The 25,163-nt window shown below is 59.6% G+C and overlaps 1 protein-coding gene across 5 annotated transcripts in view; it reads right to left on the bottom strand.

The window, feature by feature from the left end:
* MTHFS (methenyltetrahydrofolate synthetase) overlaps positions 1–25,163 on the bottom strand; it is a 122,821-nt gene that overhangs the window by 39,240 nt on the left and 58,418 nt on the right. For 3 of the 5 annotated variants that reach the window (XM_047086515.1, XM_047086513.1, XM_047086514.1), the window contains exon 3: positions 2,363–2,502. In XM_047086515.1, coding sequence (XP_046942471.1) covers positions 2,363–2,502 — 140 coding nt within the window. Of the gene's footprint in view, positions 1–2,154; positions 2,503–25,163 lie in introns of all 5 variants that reach the window. The other 2 variants (XR_006963347.1, XR_006963348.1) reach the window with 2 other exon arrangements.

Raw genomic sequence — 25,163 nt, 5'->3', positions numbered from 1 at the left:
TTACCTTTGCACCCTGTTTTAACAGTGTCATTGAGAAATAATCCACATACCATACAATTCACCAATTTAAATTGTACAATTCAGTTAGTATATTCAGAGTTGTGCAACCAACAGCACAGGAAATTTCAGAACATTTTAACGCCTCTGCAAATACCCACCATACCCCAGCCCCAGCCTCCCCAGCTGCTGCTACACCTTCTGTGTCTACAGAGGTCCCCGCCTGAGGACTTCTTATAAACGGGATCATACAACAGTCAGCCTTCTGTGTCTGGATTCTCTCACTCAGGGTAATGTTTTAGGGCTCATCCACGTTGGAGCGTGAATCAACTTTCCCACGTACTACCGAATAACGTTCTACCGTACGGACAGATTACGCTGTGTTTGCCCGTTCCCCAATTGATTCGTATCGGGACTGCTTATACACCGTGGCCGTTTACACACTACACGTTATCTATGTACATTCACGTTACAGCGTTTGTGCGGGTCTGTCCTGTCTCCTACCTGCGGGTCAAGTAACGACTCTATAGTTAACGTCCTGAGCCGTGTTTGTATCCCTGTCGGCAGCGAATGGGGGTGCCAATTTCGGCACATCCTCACCAACACTTGTAATTACCTGAGTGTTCTACTTTAGAAGCACTAATGGCTGTGAAACAGTCATTCATTTTGGTCTTGACTTTGATTTCTCTAATAGTCAGCGAGGTGAACACCTGTGCTCACTGGCCATTTACACATCTTATTTGGAGAAAAGTCTCTTCAGATCCTTTGCCCTTTTTTGTCTTTTTGTTACGCGGGCCTAAGAGTTCCGAAAACCAGTCCTGTCACGCCTGACTGGCAAATATTTTCCTCCATCCTTCACTCTCTTAATAGTGCCCTCCGAAGCACTAAAAATCTCTGCGAGTCCAAAATACCCGTATTTTCTTTGGTCACATTTGCTTTTGGCTTTGTATCTGTAAAACCATTTCCCGATCCAACATCAGGAAGACTTATTCCTATGTTTTCCTCTAAGAGTTTTATAATTAAAGTGCTTACGTCTATTCCTTTCCAGTTAATTTTTGCCAGGGCTTTGAGGCAGGGGTCCAACCTCATTCTTCAGTGTGAGCTGTCCAGCTGTCCCCGCGGCATTTGTCGAAAAGACTCTCCTTCCCCCTTTGAGTTGTCTTAGCATCCTTGTCACATCTCAGTTGACCATAAACGTGAGGCTTTATTTCTGGAATGTCGACTATATCCCATTAATTTGTATACTTACCCTTGTGTTAGCGTCACACTCTTTTGATTTGTGTCATTTTGTAGTAAGTTTGAGTCTGGGAAGTGTGAGTTCTTCGATAAATTCTCTGTGCCTATTTTGGGTTCTTTGCGTTTCTATTTGGATTTTAGGACCAGCTTGTCCTAGTCCCAAACGGCAGCTGGAATTTTGTAAGGATTGTCCTGTCATACGTCCTATGCGCCCTGGTGTTACTTCTTTTGGTCTGAACGACAGGACTTTGATTCGTGGACACGTTGATCAAAGTGGACTCTACCGACCAGGAGACGTGGTGAGCTCTCTGCCCCCGTGATGTCGGCAGGCGCCCTGGAGTCTACAAAGTGTCCCTAACAGCCACCTGTCCTCCCCTGTGTCACCCCGTGAGCCCACGGGCCACAGCTGAGGGGCAGGAGGCCTGAGAGAGGAGACAAAAAGTCCTCCCCGACCTCCTTCGAACGCTTTTCCAAACCAGAAAGGCTCTCCCATTATCCTAATTAGCGTTCTCAAGGCAGGAGGGAACATAAATCAGCCTTTCCACTAAACGGTGTCACTTTGAATTCATGCCCGTCACACACACGCATACACACTCACTCACACACACTCTCACACTCGCACACACCCATACCCGTCACACACGCACACACTCAGCCTCCAATTCGCCCTGCTAAGACTGCACTTGCACAGAAGCTGGATGACGTGTGGAGAAGTCTCTTTCCTGGCTCAGGAACAGGCCTGGCCGGCACGGACGCTCGCTGTGGGGCTGCCGACCACAGAAGCGACGACGGACGAGGGATACGTATTTACACAGTATGGTGATCGGATTTGCATATGCAAATCAGGCTGCCTTCCCCGGCCTCTTTCCTGGCAAAAACATGGTAGGGGCCGCCTTAGTCTGAGTAAACTTGAATACTCACCTAGACCTCAGCCGTCTTTTGGTGGCTTAATAGCCAGTATATCGAATCGCGCCAGGCAGAAACCCACTGTCACACGTGTGTCCTAACAGAGGGCTAACTCTGCTTTCAGTAAATGCACCGTTAACTCGTAAAGAACGTGACGTGGAGGCTGGGGCGCTACGAGCAAGCACGCGGGGTTGAAATCCGAGCTGGGCCACGGAAGACGCACCCTTTGGAGATTACCCTTGGGGACCACACCTAAGCTTTCCGGATTCTGCACACAGTGATCAGGTGAAATTGGTCGCACGTTGCTGACCTCGAGGACGGTCATCTCCGCAGGGTCACCTGTGGTTCTGGAGCGCAGAGAACCTGCAAGCAGGAGAGAAAGTAAATGCAGTAAGTCAGTTTGCACAAATGGCGCTTTGTAAGCCGTTATATGGTTTTTAAAGTGTTAGTTGTTACTATCACTACATTCCTATAGTGACAGCTATTATTACCAGAGCAGAAGTCAGGGGGCCTTGAGTTTACTCTCGGGTCCCCGGTACAGCTGTTTCTGAAGCTTTGGGGCATCCTTGGCCAAATACAACAGAAACTGACCCTTTCCGCCCTGGTACCTGATGGGCAGAGCAGGACTTCCACGCCGCAAGGAAGGGATGAGAGGGGCTCTCTCCGTTCTTTTCTTTTTAAAAAATTTTTTTTAACGTTTATTTTTGAGAGAGAGAGAGAGCGCAAGCAGGGGAGGGGCAGAGGGAGAGGAAGACACAGAATCCGAAGCAGGTTCCAGGCTCCAAGCTGTCAGCACAGAGCCCGACGCGGGGCTCGAACCCACGAACCATGAGAGCATGACCTGAGCCGAAGTCGGATGCTCAACCTATTGAGCCACCCAGGCGCCCCTCTTTTAGCTTTTTTAAGTCTTGGTCTCTTCATCCGTAAAATGGAAACCTGACAAGGTTCTGGTGAGGGTCCAATGGGACAATGGGTGGGAGAACCCTTTGAAGCAAATGTACCGTGCCGACGGAGACACTCCGGGCCCCCCGCAGTGGGAGCCGAGGGGCACCTCAGGGCCAGCAGCAGACAAAATCAGAAGAAGCAGCAGACTGCCTGGGAGGAGAGCTAGCGAACAAGGTGAAGGGAACCCTAGACCCAAACATGTGCATATCTGCGGTCACCAACAGCCCTCTCCAGGAGGAACAAGGCCACCTTTTCATTCTGAGGCAGACACAGAGAGGAGACTGTGGCACACTGACCACCACGACGCGCCTCACGGATCTCCAACTACAGAGAGAGTAATTCCCTGACAACTCCAGCTGCCTCTGAAATCCAGCCTCACGTCTGTGCCAAGGAGCAACTCCCTCCGGTGATGGGGTCCAGCAGGGCCACGGAGGCAGGCCAGGTCCCGGAGGATGCAGAGCTCCCCGATGGCCGGCTTCCTCTCCGGGACCCGCCGTGGCTCTGCCAGGCCTTCCTTAGCCTGGATGGCAGCCGGGGAGGCTCCTACCTGCCTCTCCCGCCCAGGGCCCCTCTCGCAGGGCAGACATCTCGTCTCAGAGACCAGAGACGCCACAGGGTCTGCTCCCCAGAAACATGCAGTGTGGACTGAGGTTCCTGACCTGACAACCAAAACATTCTGTAGCTCTGTTTCCATTAGCCTACAGAGGGATGGGCCGACGAGAGGCGACAGGGAGGAAAGGATACGCGGGGGCGAAGAAAGGCTTTTTTCAATGTGAAGGGAGATCTATTTTGAGAAGAAAGGAGACCTTTACAAAAACGCGGTTGAGAGCTGTGCCGCGATGGCATCGGCTGCCTTAGGAAGCAGGAGCTCCTGTCCCTGGAGGTGTCAGGTCACAGGACCGTGGCTACCTTGCTGGCATTTGGCCATGTGACACGCGTGGCTGCTGAACCCGGTGGTCTGTAGGGTCTGAGGGCCACAAGTCATTCAATTCCACGCACAGGCCGGTCTGCACACTCCCGGCACCTTAGCACTGGGACATCGCCGTGTCCCGGCCTCAGCGCCCAGTTTGATTCTTCCACGGAAGTGACCCGTGTCCATCAAGCTTACCTCCTGCTCTAGACCTTGAAGAAGCCCCGTGGCTCCAGTCCCGCCGTCCCCAGGGGCGCTCTCGGTGGGACGGGACACCAGCCACCCGGACGGGAGCCACTGTGCTGAAGGACGCGCCAGGGCAGCGCGGAGGCTCCAGGCACACACGGCCCTGGGGAGGCCACAAAAGGCCGGCCTCCCTGCCACCCCCAGGACTCTAGCGGGCCCGTTGGCTTACCGGCATGCGCTGGAGGAGGCACGGCGGGCATGTCTGCAGTGGAACCAGGCTTTAGAGAGGAGGGGTCGGGCTCCCCCCGCCGCCTCCAGGGCCTTTTTCTGGACCCCCTGCCCTTCTAGGAGGGGCCACGTCCACTCCTTCTCCAGTTGCCCGCCACGCCGTGGCCCAGCCTCCAGCCTCCGTCACTGCAAGACCTTGACCGCCAGGACCTCCACTCACCAGACCCAAAGGGTACGTTCCCCGTCCTCGACACGCCGGCCTTTCCGGAGCACCCGCCAGCATTGGCCCCGCGATCTGTCCCCTGCTTCACTTTCTCTCAAGCTGTCCTTTGTTGGCAGCCCCTTCCACAAATACTCCTTCCTTCCACCAGCGCGGGCCAGGCACCGGTCTAGGCACCGGGAATACGGCGGTGACCAGTTCCCATCCTTATGGACGCTACACGCTAATGGGAAAGACGCACAACAAACACCTACACACACAGATGTCAGATTGCAACCGTAACAACCCATTCATCGGCGGGGGATGCCGCACGGGTGGGGGACGCCACATGGTGGGGGGAACACTGCAAGGGGGCGCACCGCATGGCGGGGGGACACCACACGGTGGGGGGGGGGACACTGTACAGTGAGAGGGGACACTACACGGTGGGGGGGATCTCGTACCAGGGATGCTGACTCGGTCGGGGAAGCCAGGAAAACCTTCCCAGAGGAGGTGACATCTGCTGAGAGCTGGGGGCAGACGAGGGCTAACTAGACGAACAGCAGCAGGAACAACATCCGAGGCAGAGGGAAGAGCTCACAGAAAGGCCACCTGGTGGGAGGGAGCACGGTGGGCACATCTCAATGGTGGGCACGTCTGAACGGTGGGAGGGAGCACCGTGGGAGGGAGCACGATGGGCACGTCTGAACCATGGAAGGGAGCACAGTGGGCAGTCTCAACAGCGGGAGGGAGCATGGTGGGCACGTCTGAACAGCGGGAGGGAGCACGGTGGGCAAGTCTGAATGGCAGGAGGGAGCACAGTGGGCACGTCTGAACCGCGGGAGGGAGCACGGTGGGCACGTCTCAACGGTGGGCACGTCTGAACCGCGGGAGGGAGCACGGTGGGCAAGTCTGAATGGCAGGAGGGAGCACAGTGGGCACGTCTGAACCACAGGAGGGAGCACGGTGGGCACGTCTCAATGGTGGGCATGTCTGAACGGCAGGAGGGAGGATGGTGGGCACGTCTCAACGGTGGGCACGTCTGAACAGCGGGAGGGAGCACCATGGGCAAGTCTGAATGGCAGGAGGGAGCACAGTGGGCACGTCTGAACCGCGGGAGGGAGCACGGTGGGCACGTCTCAATGGTGGGCATGTCTGAACGGCAGGAGGGAGCACGGTGGGCACGTCTGAACGGTGGGCACGTCCGAACAGCGGGAGGGAGCACGGTGGGCAAGTCTGAATGGCAGGAGGGAGCACAGTGGGCATGTCTGAACCGCGGGAGGGAGCACGGTGGGCTCCTCTCAATGGTGGGCACGTCTCAACAGCAGGAGGGAGCACGGTGGGCACGTCTGAACAGTGGGAGGAGCAGGGTGGGCTCCTCTCAACGGTGGGCACGTCTCAACAGCGGGAGGGAGCACGGTGGGCACGTCTGAACGGCAGGAGGGAGCACGGTGGGCTCCTCTCAACGGTGGGCTCCTCTCAACGGTGGGCACGTCTGAATGGCAGGAGGGAGCACGGTGGACACGTCTGAACCGCGGGAGGGAGCACGGTGGGCTCCTCTCAACGGTGGGCACGTCTGAATGGCAGGAGGGAGCACAGTGGGCACGTCTGAACCGCGGGAGGGAGCACGGTGGGCACGTCTCAATGGTGGGCATGTCTGAACGGCAGGAGGGAGGACGGTGGGCATGTCTGAATGGCAGGAGGGAGCACAGCGGGCATGTCTGAACGGCAGGAGGGAGCACGATGGGCACGTCTGAACGGCGGGAGGGAGCACGGTGGGCAAGTCTGAACAGTGGGAGGAGCACGGTGGGCTCCTCTCAATGGTGGGCACGTCTCAACAGCGGGAGGGAGCACGGCGGGCACGTCTGAACCGCGGGAGGGAGCACGGTGGGCACGTCTCAATGGTGGGCATGTCTGAACGGCGGGAGGGAGCACGGTGGGCACGTCTGAACAGTGGGAGGAGCACGGTGGGCTCCTCTCAACGGTGGGCACGTCTCAACAGCGGGAGGGAGCACGGCGGGCACGTCTGAACCGTGGGAGGGAGCACGGTGGGCACGTCTCAATGGTGGGCATGTCTGAACGGCGGGAGGGAGCATGGTGGGCACGTCTGAACAGTGGGAGGAGCACGGTGGGCTCCTCTCAACGGTGGGCACGTCTCAACGGCGGGAGGGAGCACGGTGGGCACGTCTGAACAGTGGGAGGAGCACGGTGGGCTCCTCTCAACGGTGGGCACGTCTCAACGGCGGGAGGGAGCACGGTGGGCACGTCTGAACGGTGGGCACATCTGAACGGCAGGAGGGAGCACGGTGGGCACGTCTGAACCGTGGGAGGGAGCACCATGGGCAAGTCTGAACGGCAGGAGGGAGCACGGTGGGCACGTCTCAACGGTGGGCACGTCTGAACAGCGGGAGGGAGCACCATGGGCAAGTCTGAACGGCAGGAGGGAGCACAGTGGGCACGTCTGAACCGCGGGAGGGAGCACGGTGGGCACGTCTGAACCGCGGGAGGGAGCACGGTGGGCACGTCTCAATGGTGGGCATGTCTGAACGGCGGGAGGGAGCACGATGGGCACGTCTCAACGGCGGGAGGGAGCACGGTGGGCACGTCTGAACGGTGGGCACGTCTGAACGGCGGGAGGGAGCACGGTGGGCACGTCTGAACCGCGGGAGGGAGCACGGTGGGCACGTCTGAACCGCGGGAGGGAGCACGGTGGGCAAGTCTGAACAGCGGGAGGGAGCACGGTGGGCAAGTCTGAACAGTGGGAGGAGCACGGTGGGCTCCTCTCAACGGTGGGCACGTCTGAATGGCAGGAGGGAGCACGGTGGGCACGTCTGAACCGCGGGAGGGAGCACGGTGGGCACGTCTCAATGGTGGGCATGTCTGAACGGCGGGAGGGAGCACGGTGGGCACGTCTGAACCACGGGAGGGAGCACGATGGGCACGTCTCAACGGCGGGAGGGAGCACGGTGGGCACGTCTGAACGGTGGGCACGTCTGAACGGCGGGAGGGAGCACGGTGGGCACGTCTGAACCGCGGGAGGGAGCACGGTGGGCACGTCTGAACCGCGGGAGGGAGCACGGTGGGCACGTCTCAACGGCAGGAGGGAGCACGGTGGGCACGTCTGAACGGCGGGAGGGAGCACGGTGGGCACGTCTGAACCGCGGGAGGGAGCACGGTGGGCAAGTCTGAACAGCGGGAGGGAGCACGGTGGGCACGTCTGAACAGTGGGAGGAGCACGGTGGGCTCCTCTCAACGGTGGGCACGTCTCAACAGCGGGAGGGAGCATGGCGGGCACGTCTGAACCGCGGGAGGGAGCACGGTGGGCACGTCTCAATGGTGGGCATGTCTGAACGGCGGGAGGGAGCACGGTGGGCACGTCTGAACGGTGGGAGGAGCACAGTGGGCAGTCTGACAGGTGTCTTTGTAACACCTCGCAGAGTCTGCAGCCAGGATGTGGCTGCAGGAGGCTTACTGAGGGGAAAGTCTCAGGAGCAGGGGCTGGAGTAAGCAGAGAAGGAGCTAAGCCAGGACGGGGATCACACCAGGACTGGTGCCCCGGGAGGCAGGGCCTCCTGAACGTGTGCGGGCCCGGGCATGGCTGCCGGCTGCACAGGGGAGGTGGGAGGGGACACACAACCTGCAGGGAAGTAGCCGCCGCTGACCGAAGGCGGTGCTGCAGAGACGGGGCAGCGCGCACGCACAGCGGCTGGAGCCGGAGCCCTGGCCCGCGGGGGCGTCTGGGCGAGGCCCCCCAGGATCCTCCGCGGGCGCCAAGTGGCCGGAGTCCTGAGCAAGCTCTCCCGAATCCCCGGCCCGCCGAGCCCTTTCCCCTCTCCTGCCCAAGGTCCTCCCTCCTGCAAAACCTCGAGCGCCTCTCCGGCCCATTCATATAAAACGTGGCTGTTCCCCCACCTCGGCTCCCAGGGAGAGCTCATTTCGGGATACAGCCCGGCCCAGCACACGCGCGGCCCCAGCGGCCTGGAGCACCAGCCTCCAACGAGAGGACGGCAGGAGGGGTCACGTTCACGGCCTGACGGTTGCTGCCGAGAGCACGGAAGGCCGGCGTCCGAGGAAGGCTGGCTGCCCAGTGAGATACGAGTTAGGAGCCCATGTGTGGGTAGACAGGCGTCACAGCTGAAGTGAACGGAAGGCCCAGGGACGGGGCGCTGAGCACAGCTGAGACAGGGGCGGGCATGGAGGGGCACACATCCTCACAAGGCCGGGGGCTCCGAGCTGGGTGCTGGGGACTGGGTGCTGCGGGCTGCGGGCTGGGGACTGGGACCTGGGGGCTGGGTGCTGGGGGCTAGGTGCTAGGGCCTGGGAGCTGTGGGCTCGGTGCTGGGGGCTAGGACCTGGGGGCTGGGTACTGGGACCTGGGGGCTGGGTGCTGGGGGCTGAAGATCCCTCCTCCCTCAAGGGGGACAAGTGGAAGGTTTTCTTCTCCCTTTTCGGCTTTTCACAGTAATTTCCACTGAGCTAACACTCATACTCTGTGTAACAGGCTAAACACAAACTCAGCAGAGAACTCAGCAGGTGTAAGAGGAAGCCGGAAGAGGGGGGGAAAAAGCCAAGCATGTTAGGATTTCCAGCTTTTAAAGACATCGCCCCACGTATAGACACGTGGCACAGACAAACGTGAACAGCCCGCTCCTGGGACCCCAGGCTCTAAAGCCAAGAGCAGTGACCCCTGCCCTGCACTCACGCCTGCTGTGACATCCACGAGCCTGGTCCACGTGACTGCACCCACAGCGAAACCAACACAGCAGCCCCCCAGCCGCCGCCCACGCTGAGCAGTGCGTGCGTCGTTCAAATAGCGCCCGGATTCACACGCGCGTGTCTAACCCCTTCCACACGGTCTATGGCATCCAACTCACAGACGAGGGCACGGAGCCGCGGACGGGGCAGCGAGTGGGCGGAGACGTTCACAACAACACCGGGACGCAAGCTCAGATCCTCCTTCTGAGCACAGAGACGTCCACAACGGAAACAGCAGATCCTACGTTTCCCAGTGAAGCTTGCTCCTTCCCAACGTGCCCCCTAAAGACACAGCCATCCCCAGAACCGAATCGAGAGCTGGACACTTAACCGACTGAGCCCCCCAGGCGCCCTCAATGAAACGGACTTTAAAAAAATGCTCTCCTCTCCCGGAGCGCAGGACACATCCGGCGTCCGGAAGGCCGGGGCGGCGTCTTGGTAGCCCTTTGAGAGGAGGATGGGGAACACACCTAATTTCTCCTGGCTTATAAACCATCTCCCTCGGCCTCACGGTTTCCACTGATGTCTTGAACTTGCAACCAGAAGAGTTCCAACTAAGAGATTTCTTGATGGAAAAACAAAAACAAAAACAAAAACCAAACCAAGTTTCTTAAGGAACTCAGAAGTCCAAAGTTCTAGAGACAGAGCAGCACAGGACGTCCTAGAGCCGTATCCTGCTGGCTGAGCCCCTTTGGGGGTGCTGATGTTCAGCTCGCGCCCTCCCAGTACCGCTCCGGGCACAATCACCGTCATTCAGCACCCACCTAGCGCTGAGTCCGTGTGAGAGCCGGACTCATCAGACTCTGACGACTCCAGAAGTTAAGACGTCCCGGGCAGAATGACCTCAACGTCCATTCTTCCTGCACACCGCACAATTTAGAGTTCAATTCCCTGTGATTCCTCCGTGGCAGGAACGGCGCTAACTCACGGAGATGAAGCCACACAGGGCTGTTCCTGTGTGGACGTGGCATCCGGGAAGCTCTGTGCTTCCGGAGGGGAAACGGTGGAGACTGAACACCCACCTAAGCCCCCAGGCTCCAGCCTCCTCGTCCTGGGGCTCCGTGACAGCCCCACGGAGCCCACGGCCCTCCTCCTGGATTCTGGCCCACGCGCACCTGCTCAGCACAACAGCTGAGCACAGGGACTGTCACGAGCCACGGCGTGACGCTTGCCACCGTATTACAATTCCGCCGGACTCTCAGAGCTTCGTCCGAGGGGACCAGCAGCCAAACATTGGAGTGGTTGTATCACGACACACGTAATCATGAGACAGAAAGGGGCCTATCAGTTCTACTGTGCACTTTTCAACCTCTGTCAAAAAGAAAACTCGACCTTCCCATTTTGAGAAGCCTGTCATTACCCCAGGGTCGCCAGCGCTCACTCGATGGCTGGGGGGCGTGCCCTTTCCGAGCAGACAAGGCCTCGTTCCGTGCTGGTTTGGGTGTCTGAACAGTTTAGAAGCGGGAGGCTGGGCCAGACAACCTGAGGAAGCTTCCAGGTCCTCTGAGCTCGCGTGTGCGAACGTGTCCCGCTGTTTGGTTTTCGTCGAGAACCGTGGTCACTGCTAGCAGGTGTGCACGTTCCTCCCCGTGGGGTCTAAGTGTGCACACAATGGCATTCGTGGGTCTGCACGAGTCTCTGGGGACTTGTGTGTGGGCGTCTACGCCTGACCGTCTGACCTCTAAGGGCCAGTGGTGTTGGGTGTGAGTTCACCCTTCACAGGCTGGGCCTCGCACGCAGCCCGGTCTCCACACAGTCACCCGCATGGTGCAGACCCGTCACCCACAGCCTCGGGGGCCCAGTGACAGAAAGAACAGAGCCCTGAGCAGCAGGCGGGGCTACAGCGGACCAGCTGTTCAGCATTGGGCAAATCACTTTACCTCTCTGATGTGTCTCCACGTCCCCATCTATAAAATGAACACAGAAGTTCCTAATTCCTAGGGGCACCTGGGTGGCTCAGTCAGTTAAGCAAGCGTCCGACTTCAGCTCAGGTCATGATCTCACAGTCTGTGAGTTCGAGCCCCACTTTAGGCTCTGTGCTGACAGCTCGGAGCCTGGAACCTGCTTCGGATTGTGTCTCCCTCTCTCTCTCTGCCCCTCCCCTGCTTGTGCTCTCTCTCTCTCTTTCAAAAAAAATTAAACATTAAAAAAATAGTAGTGAGGGTGTCTGGGTGGCTCAGTTGATTAAACATCTGACTTTTGCTCAGGTCATAATTTTATGGTTTGTGGGTTTGAGACCCGCGTCGGGCTCTGTGCTGACGGCTCGGAGCCTGGAGCCTGCTTCGGATTGTGTCTCCCTCTCTCTCTCTGCCCCTCCCCTGCTTGTGCTCTCTCTCTCTCTTTCAAAAAAAATTAAACATTAAAAAAATAGTAGTGAGGGTGTCTGGGTGGCTCAGTTGATTAAACATCTGACTTTTGCTCAGGTCATAATTTTATGGTTTGTGGGTTTGAGACTCACGTCGGGCTCTGTGCTGACGGCTCGGAGCCTGGAGCCTGCTTCGGATTGTGTCTCCCTCTCTCTCTCTGCCCCTCCCCTGCTTGTGCTCTCTCTCTCTCTTTCAAAAAAAATTAAACATTAAAAAAATAGTAGTGAGGGTGTCTGGGTGGCTCAATTGATTAAACATCTGACTTTTGCTCAGGTCACGATCTCACAGTATATGAGTTCAAGCCCCGCGTCGGGCTCTGTGCCGACGGCTCGGAGCCTGGAGCCTGCTTCGGATTCTGTGTCTCCCCCTCTCTCTGCCCCTCCCCCACTTGCTCTCTCTCAAAAATAAGTAAAACATTTTTAAAAAGTATCGAATTCTTTTTTTTTTTTTAATTTTTTAATGTTTACTTAGTCAACATGGCTAATAAGTCAGTAAGTCAAGTGGCTTATTTGGGGGCCGAGGGGGAGCGGGGAGGAAAGGGCACATCACCAAATGACCCAGTGCTGTGGGGACAGAGCTTAACCCCACAGGGCCACCCTCCCCGGACTTGAGCCCACCGCGTGGGCAGGTACTGAGGGTCACAGACCAACTCAGGCGCTCGCGGGCGACAAGCTGCTGGCCAGAAGCCGCGCATAGGGACCGGGTGGCATCTGCTTCCGTCCCAGGCAAAGCGGCAAAGCTGGTTTCACGACAAAGACCCGCCTTCTGGGCAGGAAGTGCACACAGGGCCTTCTGGGGGAAGCGAGCCAGAAAGCGAGCTTGGTCAGGCCTACGAGCGTCTGGCCCAGCCTTTCATGGAGTCGCAGAAATACCTACTTCTGAGCACCGGCTCTGTGCAGACCCGTGCCGAGTGCTGCAGACGCGGCCACGAGCAAGACAGACCCCACTCTGCCCTCCAGGAGGCCTCGTGGGGATGCCCAACCTGAACCATCGCAAAGACAGGCACGCGGTTACCTGCGGTGGGAAATGAGCACACGCGATCTGTGTGGAAGGAGGGTGGGGGACGACATCTGAGATCCGACCAGAAGGCTGAGTAGGGGACGGAAATTCCAAGCAGACGGCCTAGCATGTGCAAGGGCCCTGAGGCAGTGAGAGCTTGGCACTGTGTGCTGGGAAGCGAGTTTGTGGCCTGCTGCCAGGGAGCACCACCAGAAATGGCGGCTGGAGATGTGGGAGGGTCACACCAGGCGGCATGAGGAAGACTGTAGACCAGTGACGGCATGGGCCAGCCCTGCAGGTGAAAGGCCAAGCAGGAGAGACGCTGCAGCTTTCCACCCCGTTCCATCACCGGCCTCGCGTCCAGCCTGACCGTAAAGTGGTGGCGCTGATGAGCGTGGGAATCGGGGTGCGTGTGGGGCTGCTGGCGCCCCCTCTGTGCTGCCCGAGCAGCCCCGGCCACCCTCTGCGGGTCCACATGGTGGCCTGGCCCCTTCTTCCCTGGGGGGACCCGGGAGCCCGTGGAGCCCGCCCCCACACTGCCACCACAGGGCACCGGGACCACGGCCATCGTCACCAGCCACCTTCCCCGTCTGTGCCGGAAAACGTGCGGAACGAGCCTGCCGGGCCCCCACCCCCCTGCATCTATCTCAGAGTCAGCAGAGGTCCCGCACCCCGCCCCCCCTGCCCCTTCCTGACCACACACACTCCGCTCCGTGGCCTGGGACGCGGGTCCTCTCTCTGCCCCCGCTAGGCACCCACGCGTCCTCCCGGCCGCGGCCTGGGCGCCTCAGCAAGTCTGCTCGGAATCCCTTCGCCCCCTCCCGTCCTGCTTCTTCAGGGCGTCCCGGCAGCAAAGTTCACACCTGTCGGTGGATGGTGTGTCCCGTCTCCAGGGCGTCTGCCTGCGGGACCAGAATTCCCGGGCGGTGGGGCCCGGGACCCCCAGCTTAGTGCTGGGCCTGGGGCACGAGACGCGGGGACCCTCAGGGACACGGGTCTGTAAAGAGGGGTTTGAGATAACAGTGCAGGAGGGGCGGAGGGAGGGAGGCCAGATGCTCGGGCTGGCTGTCCACCCTCCCTCCGGGCCCCTCCGCCGCATGCCTTCCTCCCCAGCCAGGACACGCGCGGCAGGCTGGTGGCCTCGGGGCCCATCCGGCTGCAGGCCGCTCGCTCTGCCCAGGGCTCTCAGGAGGCACCTGGCACATCTCGGTGTGCGAATAATACCCAGCCCCGCGTCCAAGCCTCTCTCTCCTCCCCTGCCCTGGAGGGGAGCCCAGCACATTCCAGCACCATCTGCTTCCGCACAGCCTGCCAGGGTCCCCCTGGCTGAGAGGGTCCCTGGGCCACCACGACCCAGTCCCAGCTGCGGAATCGCGTGGAGGGCGTGGGGGTGGGATGGACGTCCCCACGGAAGGCCGGAGTGTGGAAGGGGCCAGCTCTGGGGTGAAAATGGCCTAAATTCACAACGGTCACATGGCACATCCTGCTAGCACGGGATGCGTCCTGAATTCGGAGGATAAAGGTGAGGGAAGAATCAGGCTGGACGAGGTGGGGAGTCCGGCTTGGCATCCCAAAGGCCGGCCTGGCCGAGCACAGGGGTGCCGGACTTCGCGAGCACCCGTCGAGTGCGGGTGGGGTGTCCGCTGGCGAGGCACGGCTCAGGGACCACCAGGGAAAGTGAAGCAGGGAAGAGAATGACTCACAGGTCTGGAGGAAGCACCCCGCCTGGAGGGGCCCCACGGGGAGTCAGCACGGGGTGCGGACCGGGCAGGAGCAGCCTGACCCGGGCACACGCCCTGATTAGGGTCCACGGACAGGGTGCTTCTGGGACTCCCGGCAGGCACATGGCTGGCTGGCTTGCACTGAAAAGAGCAGGGTTTGGCTGCGCCCTGAGGGGTTTTCTCTAAGGGGCCACACAAGGGGAGGGAGCTGGGGGGCAGGAGAGGCTGTGCCCCACCAGGAGTGCGGGGGGGGGGGGGGGGGGGAACCACCTCAGGAACCCACACCCACTTGGGACCCTGTGGGCTATTAGAGTGCGCACCTGCGGGAGCAGCTGGTGCGAGGTCAAGGCCCCCGGGGCCGTTATTAGGGTGTGCACCTGTTGGGACCTGTGGGAGGGAGGGGGGGACGTGCGAGGTCAAGGCCCCGCGGGCTGCTCGGCCACACGGAATGGATGCCAAGGCAGACTCCTACGGGGTGATTTAAACTCTCAACAGGGGGCTAATGGTGCGTCCTCATGTACCAAGTGGAGCGAGGGTCCCGGGCCGAATGGGCCCAGACAAGGAGAGAGGCCACGACGGCAAATCCCGGGACGGGAGGCCAGTCGGTTGGAGCAGGACCAGGGCCGCCCTCCGTCCGCTCGGAAGCGGGCTTGCTGGGTGGTGCCCACCCCCGTGCGGCAGCTGCCGCGGACCCGGGTGCCGAGAGCAAGGCTCCCGGCTCAACCCACACCGGCCGTGTGACCTCCAGCAGGTCACCGGACTTCTCTGAGCCCCTCACCTGTAACACGGGGACTGTAAGGTGCCTCGCGGGGCTGGGGGGGGGGTGGTCTGAGGAGCTGACCACGGGCCGGCCCCGCCACCAGGACTCCCAGCCTCGAGGGACGCTCGCGGGATGAGCCGCTGGCCTCCCGGGCGAGTGTCTCATCACAAAGTCCGGCAGCCTCATAACGCTCCGCACGCGAACCACTGGGAAACGCACATCAAAACCACCAGAGACGCCACCCGGCAGCCACCGGGGCGGCCCCCGTCCCAAAGCGGCAAACAACACGCACTGCCGGGCCGTGGCGGAACCGGAAGCCGTGTCCGCTGTGGGCGGGAACGTACAACGGCGGCTGCGGATCGCGCCGTGGCGGTTCCGGCTCCGGCGGCGGCGGGAAGGACCGTGTGGCCCACGCACGGGCGTGTCGCCGAGCCTCGGAGACGGGGAGACGCTGCACCTGGGGCAGCACCGAGGACCCCTGAGCAAAGGAAGTCCGCGTCAGAGACCGCGGCGTGTGGCCCCGCGAATGTGATGGACCTGGCCTCGTCAAGGTCACGGCAAGGTCATGGTTGTCGCGGGAGCCCAGAGTGGGGGTCGGAGCTCCAGTCCAGCAAGACGAGTGAGCTCTGGGGCGCCTGGGCGGCTCAGTCTTCGGCGTCGGACTTCGGCTCAGGGCGTGATCTCGCGGTTCGTGGGTTCGAGCCCCGCGTCGGGCTCTGTGCCGACAGCTCGGAGCCTGGAGCTGCTTCGGATTTGGGTCTCCCTATCTCTCTGACCCTCCCCTGCTCACACTCTGTCTCTCTCCCAAAAATAAATAAAGATTAAAAAAAAAAAAGAAATATCTATTGGAGGGGCGCCTGGGGGCTCAGTCAGTTGAGCGTCTGACTTTGGCTCAGGTCATGATCTCAAGGTCTGTGAGTTCGAGCCCTGCATTGGGTTCTGTGCCGACAGCTTGGAGCCTGGAGCCTGTTTCGGATTCTGGGTCTCCCTCTCTCTCTGACCCTCCCCTGTTCATGCTCCCTCCCTCTCTCTGTCTCAAAAATAAATAAATGTTTAAAAAAAAAAAAAAAAAGACAAGCCGCACTCTGCAGGTGGCTGGGGCAGACAGTCACACAGCAACGTGCTCACACAGCAGCCACTGCACCCCTACACCTACCAGTGGTTAGGATGCTGCTTTATGTCGTCCGTGAATCAACACGTAAAGTGTTAAAGGCTGAGAACGCGGTATCAGAAGCTTGAGACTGGGTGCCAGGAGGCCTCGGTCCAGGGCAGGGAAGGGAGGGCAGGTCCTCCTGGAGGGAGCGGCAACGTCGGAGCGATCACGGCTGAACAGGGACCTAGGGACCGCCGACAACGCCCGAGGGGCAACGGGGTTGGCCCGGGGGAAGGTCACAGAGGGCAACGCAGAGGGCACTGCCAGTCCGGACAGCAAGTTGTGACAAGCTCACTAGGGCCGCTCTCGGCTCGGTCAGCAGTGCGCACCTTCCCAGAGGGCTCTCATTTCGTAGACGCCCCCACCCAAACATAGGCGGCCTCGATCTGCCCTCTTCCTCTCAAAATCTTGATCCCTTTGCACCCCAATAGGATCTGAGTCCCAAGAGGCTTCTCTGCTGTTTCTTTTGGGCAGCCCAGCAAATCCTCAGGACAGCGGGGCTGCAGGTGCCTGGCTAAGGTCCTGGGGTCTCAGGAGCGTGTGAGGGAAGCTCGCGGCCACCGGCCGGGCACCCAGCCTGCTCACTCGGCAGGACAGACCTGGCGTTGTCGTCCCAGCCGGGTCCTCAGCACTCATTCTTTCGCCCCCTCTGCCAAGCCCCCTTTCTTGGAACCCGGGCCCGCGGCCCCACAGCTACAGCTTTACACAAAGGGGGTACCACACGGCAGTTTCCAAACCCCCGGCTCCTTCAAATCTCTGTGTCTTCTCTCTCTCTCTCTCTCTCTCTGCTTCACCTCTTCTGGGTAATTAAACGGAAAGAGCCTAGAAACCCCCTTCTAATCAATAATTCAAAATGTTGGTCTCCAGTGACATTTTTTCTCATTACAGTTCTCCGGGTCAGGCATTCATGAATTCTCCAGGATGGAGGTCCCTGCTGGGATCTGGAAGTACAATTAACACTGTCTTTGGGTAATTATGTATTTTTAACTTATCCTGCTTCTTTTTTTTTTTCCCTAAGCAGCCAGAAAGGATTATTTGTAAGTAAAGGGAAATGTTACGGTCTCACGAGTTGGGCATTTGTAAAGAAAGAGACGTTTGAAATATTTGCTGAGTCGAGAAGGAGGTGAAAATGGTTCAAGCCCCGCTTAAAAATTCCTGACATGACATTTCGGCTTTGTAATGAGCACCCCGGGTGTCCCTTCTCTGCTGGCCCCGCCTGCCATCTCCTTCTCCCTCGGGAGACCGTGATGATGGCTCAACCAGCACCCGTTCTTTCCTTCCCTCAAAATTCCATGTCAGTAACAGAACGCTGATTTTGTTCAGCACGGCAAGGTGTCCAACTTAAAATCCCTGCCAACTCCACTGCAGCTAGAAGTGACCAGGTGAACGTGTTAGCCGGTGAGATGCAAACAGAAGTCTACTGTGTGAGGCCTCAGGGAAAACGAAGCCCACTCAGCCGGCCTATGCCTGTGCCCAGCCTGGAATGTGAAAGTGATGGCTGGAAGAGGAGCAGCCATTTTGCAACCATGAGGATAAAACTCACACATTAAGAATGACACAGCAGAGAGCCAAAAAACGAACAAAACCCCAGACACAGCTGCGCTGGTCCTGAATAGACTTCTTCAGGATTCCTGTGATTTGTGAAAAATGAATTCCGGTGTAGTTAAGCCACTGGTAGATCTGTTTCTTCTTATGTGTGGCCGGTGTGAGCCCTGAATGACGTACCCTTCTAGATAACTGGACACTCGCAGAGCCAACTAAACCAGCATCAGAGGAGACACTGGCAGTGTCTAAGGCCATCATCCACTGAAAACAATGTGTTTTCAGGCCCCCCTGCCCTGCAGGTTAGGAATGCGGGGTTGAGTCACCGTCTCTGAGGACAAGAACCTCAGCGGCCACAGTGAACACCTGCCGTTATGTCTCAAGCCCCCGGCACCCCCGCTGGGGCCCCAGGCTGCTGAGGCCCTCCTTTTACAGGGAACCACCCCTTCTCTGTGCAGCTCCCTCTTCTCCTCGTGCCCCTGGCTCTTCCTCCCCAGGGATCACTGTTTGTCCCCAGCCTCACTGTAGGACAGATCTGCTCTCCTTCCTCCGGTAACCGCCCCCTCCCCGGGCGGGGCAGACCGTCACCCAGGAAGTGTTGCCTCTTCCCTCCTCTGTTCCGTGCTCCAGACTGACACATACTGTGTGCCTGACCCCCTGGGACGCCCAGGCCTAGTATCCAAGCCGAACCCGTCTTCTCTCGTTAGTCAAAGCCACCATGAGCATCTCTTCACACCCACTAGAAAGGCTATTATTTTTTTTTTAATTTTTTTTTAATGTTTATTTGAGAGAGAGAGAGAGAGAGAGAAAGGGAGAGAGAGCGCGAGTGGAGGGGGGGACAGAGAGAGAGAATCCCAAGCAGGCTCTACACTCAGCACAGAGCCCCGCTCGGCCCCCAACTCACCAACCTTGTGATCCAGACCTGAGCGGAAATCAAGAGTCAGACCCACGGAGCCACCCAGGGGCCCCTGTTATTTTTATAAAAAACAAACAAAATAACAAGTGTTGGCAAGGGTGAAGAAATTACTGGCGGAAATGTGAAACGGTGGGGCCCCTGTGGAAACCGGCAGGGCGACTCTTCCAAAAAATTGGAACTAGAATCAGTGTCTGATCCAGTCATCTGCTTGCAGGGATGCGACCCGCCTCCCTGGAAGATCACGAGACCGTGTCAGGCGCGGGGAGCCCCCCCCCAAGACCATCAGACCGTGTCAGGCACGGGGAGCCCCCACCCACCCCCAGAAGACCGGGAGACCCCTCTCAGGCAGGTCCTTGCACACCCACGTTCGGGCAACAGTGCTCACAACTGTGAAAACCTGGCTGCGAGCCAGGGTTGGGGGCAGGTGACCAGAGAAGCACGGGGGCCACACCCAGGAAGGAGCCTTGGTGCCACGGCGCCACGTGGGCCACGGCCATCACAGAACAAGCGTGTGGTCCCTGTGACAGGCACGGTCACGGTGACGGATGCAGGGGTGGGTGCGGGGGGTGCAGTGCATGGGAGGAACACAGTAGTCGGCGTCGGGGCGGCGGGGGGACACAGGAGTGGGCGCGAAAGGGGAGGACGGGGGAGGGGGGACACAGGTGGGCGCGGGGGCAGGAGTGGACGCAGTGGGGGGTGCGGGGGGGAGGGGCGCAGTGGTAGGAGGGGGGAAAGGGGGGCAAGGGAGGACGTAGGGGTGGGCACGGAGGAGGGGTGTGGGGGGCAGGGGGGCAGGGAGATCGGGGGTCCTGCTGGACAGGGACTGAGCTCCCGAGTGGGAAGATGAGACGGTTCCGGAGCCGGGCAGTGGCCGCGACCACACAGCACTGTCAACCCGGTTCCTGCCGCTGAAATGTGCACAGACCCGCGTGACGAGAACACGTTCCTACAACCTGTTAAATGTCTGCTCACCCTCCCTCCCGTCTGCCAATCTTGTGCACGTGCGCGTGTGCACGCCCCCTTCCCAAAACCCGGGGTCACCCTTCACCCCCTTCTGGCCTCTCTCTGTCCATCAGCAGGCGCCAGCCCCGGGTCACCCCCTTTCGGCCTCCCTCGGACCGCCCACCAGCAGGCACTGTCCAAGCCACCTTCCGGATGCGCCCCCGGGTCGCCCCGCCTCTTCCATGGCCACTACTCTGATCCGTGCACCCGTGTCTGACGGAAGGGCCCGGCCTGACCTCCCGGTCCCTTCCTGCCGCCTGTCTGTCCACCGTCCCCCGGTACCAGTATGGCCGCCTCCCCACCTACGACCTGTGCGCGCTGCCCAGCACCCCTAGAACAAGGTCCAGGCCGCCAGCGCTCAGCCTGCGTACTCCGTTCCCCACCCACTGTTCCCTGCGGGGCTCGGTACTCTGGCCAAACAGAACAGACCAGCCTTTCTCCAGGCCCTCCCTCGCTGCGATGCCCTTAGCAAGAGCCCCTCTTTCTTACCTTTCAGGCATCCACCCTAAAGCCACCTCCTCAGAGAGGCTCCCCCTCGCCCCCCGACTTCGGGGCCCCCTCTGTTCTCTGTCACCACCTCCATTTGCAATCACGTGTCTACTGACTGGTGAGACGCGTCTCCCCTACCAGACCGGGAGCTCCAGAAAGGGCGTGATGGTCTCTGCCTGCCTGACACACAGTAGGTGTTCAGTAAGTGCTCACTGACCGAATGAAGGCATGGGCCTGCTAAGCTCTCCTGACCTGGTCAGGAGCCGGCAGCTCCCTCCGGGGAAAGCGGCTTCTCCCGCCCTCTCCTGTAGTTACCCACTAGGCTCTGGGTTTAGAGGCATTCGGTCCAGAGGGAAGAACGTGTCTGCCAGGGGACGCGGCGGTGGCTCTGCTGACCCAGAAGGTGACACTGTGAAACGGGAGGTGCAGGACGTCCTCCTGGGACGGGAGGTGCAGGAGGTGCAATGCAGGACGTCCCCTGGGTGCCTCTCGGGTCTCCTATGTCTTATGATCGAATTGGAAAACGAGAATCCAATTCCAATGGCCGAGGCCGGCTGTCACAAACCAGAGGCCACAGGCCAAGGCTGGCCCCCTACCTGTGTTTGTAAATAAAGTTTTATTGTAACACAGCAGCAGCCATTTGACTGCCGCGCAGAGCTGAGCAGCAGAGACAGACGCTGCATGGCCCTCGGAGGCCACGTGTGTGCTGCCTGAGCCTTTACAAAACAGGTTCGCCAGTTCCCAGGCCTCGGCCCCCCACCTGGGGTGCCTGCCTAAAGGAGAGGGACCATCGAAGGAGTAACGGGTTCGGCGGAAGGTTACGACAATGACCAGCTACGACCGCGGACCAGCTGTGGAAAGGAGACTCGTGTTTATGGGTGTTTCCTTCCTGTTTTGATGTACACGTTTGTGTGTAGTAACCAAGTATACTTGTGTTCTCCCCTCCGTCAACCCTCGTGTGATGTGGCGCGTGCACGGCAGTTCACCGTCGCCCTCGCGTGTGTACGTGCGTCGTACATACATCAGAGCGAGAGTTTTAATCAGCGGAGAGAAGACTGAACACTTTACCCCGAGTCAAAAAGGGGGCCGGATATCCTCCTCTGGGGGTGGGATCTGTGTCTTTTTGGTGGCACGTGGGCTTGGCTGTCCCAGGCACGTGACCTTTTACCGTCTGTATGCGGAGACTAAGCGAGATGCGTGTGGTGTCGAGGCGCCAGGGTGGACGGAGCACGGTGACGCTCTCGAGCGGCACCGTGGTTGGGCTGGACTGCATTTTCCGGAGGCCCCCTGCTACAGGTGTGTGGCCAGGCCGGCCGGGGCGGGCGAGCTCGCGCTTCGAGGCCTGGGCGCCCCCAGGGAAGCAGCAGTCGTGGTGCTCAGACGCACGGTCACTGGGCCGCAGACCAGCTCTTTGCTGCAACGACCAGCTGGCGACCAGGCTGGCGACCAGCGCATCCTCCCCGAATCCTTCTTCAGCTTCCCCAGCCACGGGGCGCGGAAAGTTCGCTCCAGACGCAGAGCCCCCGCGCCTTAGGTCAGAGGAGAAGAACGGACCCAGACTCCAGCCCGTCCTCATGGTCTCCAGCTTGTACTTGCGTTGTGGGAGGGGGCCCTCGCCCTCCCCCCCCAACCCCCCACCGCACCGCACACGAGGGGGCCCTCCGTGTCCTCCCCCGCGGCCGCACCAGAGAAGAACCATCACGCTCCTGTTAACTGACCCTGTCACAGAAGCAAGCGCACGCGCGTCCGGCCTCCCGGGACCGTGCCCCGCTCACACGCAGAGTACCCGCCCAGGTGCAAGGTGCACCTGGAGAGGCAGAGAGGAGCGGGCACAGAGCCGCACCCGGAGCTCCCGCACGGACAGAAGGAAAACGGGCTCGAGTTGCTCCAGTTCAAGGGAAAGGGGACACAGGCCACAGCAGGGGACACACAACGTGCCCCAGGGCGGGGAAACGCAGAGGCTTTGCAGACAGCCAGCCCCGGATCGTGATCCTGGCGCCACCCGGTGGGTGCCTCCGTGCCTTCCCCTTTCCTCTCTCTCTGGAGCGGAACCTCGGGGGACGGTGTCTCTGATGGTGGGGACCCTGTCGGGGAAGCCGTCACAGCGAAGGGTGCGGTGTTGCACGTGGGCCTGGCAGGAGAGCAGCCCGCATAGCGTCTTCCCGTCTTGTGCGGAAGGAGTTAATGCATCTTGGTGAGAGAGAGAGTGGGAAAAGGTCATTCTGCAAATATTCCAAAGCAATTTCATGAAACGGTGGGCTCTCATCCATCTGCGGTAACAAACGCAGGAGCCGCGGAGCCTTAAGACCCTACGGTCGGTGAAGTTATGGCTCCCGGCGGGGAGATGGCGTATTTTCTTCCAAGGCCGAAACGGAAAGATACACAGTGTGCCGCACTCACAGGCCCGTTACGCCGGGAGCCGCTCGCGCCCCCGTTGCTGTGCGCGGACGACGGGTGATAAATCAACCTGCGCGACTTGCAACTGACCGGTTCACGTGTTCCCGAATGTTCCTCTGATCTTTCGGAAATGAAGGAATTTCACCTAGAACGAGTAGTCGCATGAACTTTAATCTTGCCCACAATTGGCTAATAAGATCGGGGGCGTGCTGTCGCGAAAACGTCTGTGATGAAACGGCCCGCCCACAGGCCACGCCCACAGGCCACGCGCAGCCTCTGCCGCAAACCCAGCCCTTCGGTTCCGGAGTCCGGAAGCCTGCGCCCTTCCGTGCTTGTTCGCGAGAGGAAAATGTACGCATGAAAAAGAGCCATCGGTGATGGCTGCGGTGACCCGGGTGCCCTGCGGGGGGACACCGGTTTGGAAGGTCAGGATCCGGGCAGGGGGCAGGAGCAGACTGCCCGGTTTTCACTGCAGCGCGCTCATTGCTCCTCGTCGTCTCCACGCTGGTCCGTCTGTCACCGGTTCTGCACAGCCGCCCGCTCTGCAGAAATGCAGCCTTGCGGCCCTCACACAGGCACGCGTCCCATCTCTGTTTCTGGGCTCCCCAGGAATGCCTGCCCTGCCTGCTCCCAGCCTGCCCCCCCCCCCCAGGCCCTCTGCCACCCAGCCGGCCCCCGCTGTAACAGAGCCTCCCAGTCCCAGCATGCGGCCACCAGGACCCGGTCCTGGACCTCCAGCGAGGCCACCGCTCCCGGGACCGCCCCTGAGCGCAGGCACCTCGCCCCGGTAACGACCCCACCCACCGTGTGGACCCTCTGCCCCCAGATCCCACCAGCTTCACCTCGGCTGGGCCATCTGCTTCCCTCAACCCCCTGCCTTCTGGGGCCCTAGGGAAGCTTCCCTTTGCAGGGCAGCGCCGGGAATGGTGACAAAATCCATCCTAAGGGCTGATCTCCTGACCGGGGCCGTGGGGCTGCGATGCGCTCGCTGAGGACAAACTAGAACCGTGGATTTAAAAGGCCCCGAGCAGAGACGCAGCCGTGTTCACAGCATCGTGTATCTGCTTCCATTGATTTGTTTTCCTACAAAATGCAATTGCTAGCGTTTTTTCCCCGTAAAATGTAATTATATTTTGACATCCTACTTTGTCATCTTTTGTTTTCAATTTCCTTCTTCTTTTTTTTTAATTTTTTTTCAACGTTTATTTATTTTTGGGACAGAGAGAGACAGAGCATGAACGGGGGAGGGGCAGAGAGAGAGGGAGACACAGAATCGGAAACAGGCTCCAGGCTCTGAGCCGTCAGCCCAGAGCCCGACGCGGGGCTCGAACTCACGGACCGCGAGATCGTGACCTGGCTGAAGTCGGACGCTTAACCGACTGCGCCACCCAGGCGCCCCACCTTCTTCTTTTTTAATGTTTGTTTATTTTGAGAGAGAGAACACGAGCAGGAGAGGGGCAGAGAGGGAGACAGAGAATTGCAAGGAGGCTCCAAGCTGTCAGCGCAGAGCCAGGCACGGGACTCAAACCCACAAACGTGAGATCGTGACCTGAGCCGAAATCGAGAGTCAGATGCTTGACTGAGCCGCCTAGGTGTCCCATAACCTATGTTCCTTAGAACTCTGGAACTTGAACATTCCTCCTCTTTGAAAGTACTTGCCAACAAGCTTTTACTGCCACCCAGCGTGCACTGGTATGTGACCGCCCGCTTTTGCCGCGTGGCCATACTCCGCGGTCTCGCCCCCTCACCGCGGTGCCAACAGCCCCAGGCTGGACATCCTTGCAAATGACTCTGCAAACACCTTCTGTTATTTCGTGGAAAGTGAAAACGCAGGGTCAAAAGTCATGGCAAATCATCCTATTGCTGTTAGATTTTGCCAAAATGCTTTCCAGAAGGTCTGAAAAACCCACGCTCACCCAGTACTACGGGGGAGTGTCCACCCCTCTGCGTCGCAGCTACAACCCAACCCGCTCTGGTTAGTTTTTGCCACTCGCAAGGTCTGATTTGCACTTCTTTGGTGGTACACGCAGCTGGACGTTTTTCGTCTATTTATGGCTATTTCTGCCTCTTCTTCTATGAATACCTTTGCACGTCCTTTCTCTGTTTCCACCGGGCACATCTCTTTTCCCTCCTGATTTGGGCACTTGCTGGGCAGCCTGTGGAGCGGGACAACAAGAGATCTCCAATCAGACTCGCGCTCCCCAGCCTGCTAGGTGGGCTGGGGGGGGGTACAGCTCGGGGCCCCTGGCTGAGCTCCACGTGGCCACATGTCTGTGAGGGAGTTCTGGAGAGAACAGGTGGGGAGTGTGACACAGGGAGGGCAGGGCAGAGGGTACCACAACCCCCGTCCCAATTGTGGGGCGGGCAGAAGTGAGTGGGGAGGAGCAGGGGGGAGGAGAGAGGGCAGGGAGAGAAAAGAAGGTACGGAAGTCCGTTCAGGAAAGACAGAGGACCCA

Source organism: Lynx rufus, unplaced genomic scaffold (assembly GCF_022079265.1).
Source record: "Lynx rufus isolate CCGP_SWC_20201006 ecotype Redwood Valley unplaced genomic scaffold, mLynRuf1.p SCAF_21, whole genome shotgun sequence".
Classification (NCBI taxonomy): Eukaryota; Metazoa; Chordata; class Mammalia; order Carnivora; family Felidae; genus Lynx; species Lynx rufus.
This window is presented reverse-complemented; position numbering and strand designations above follow the sequence as displayed.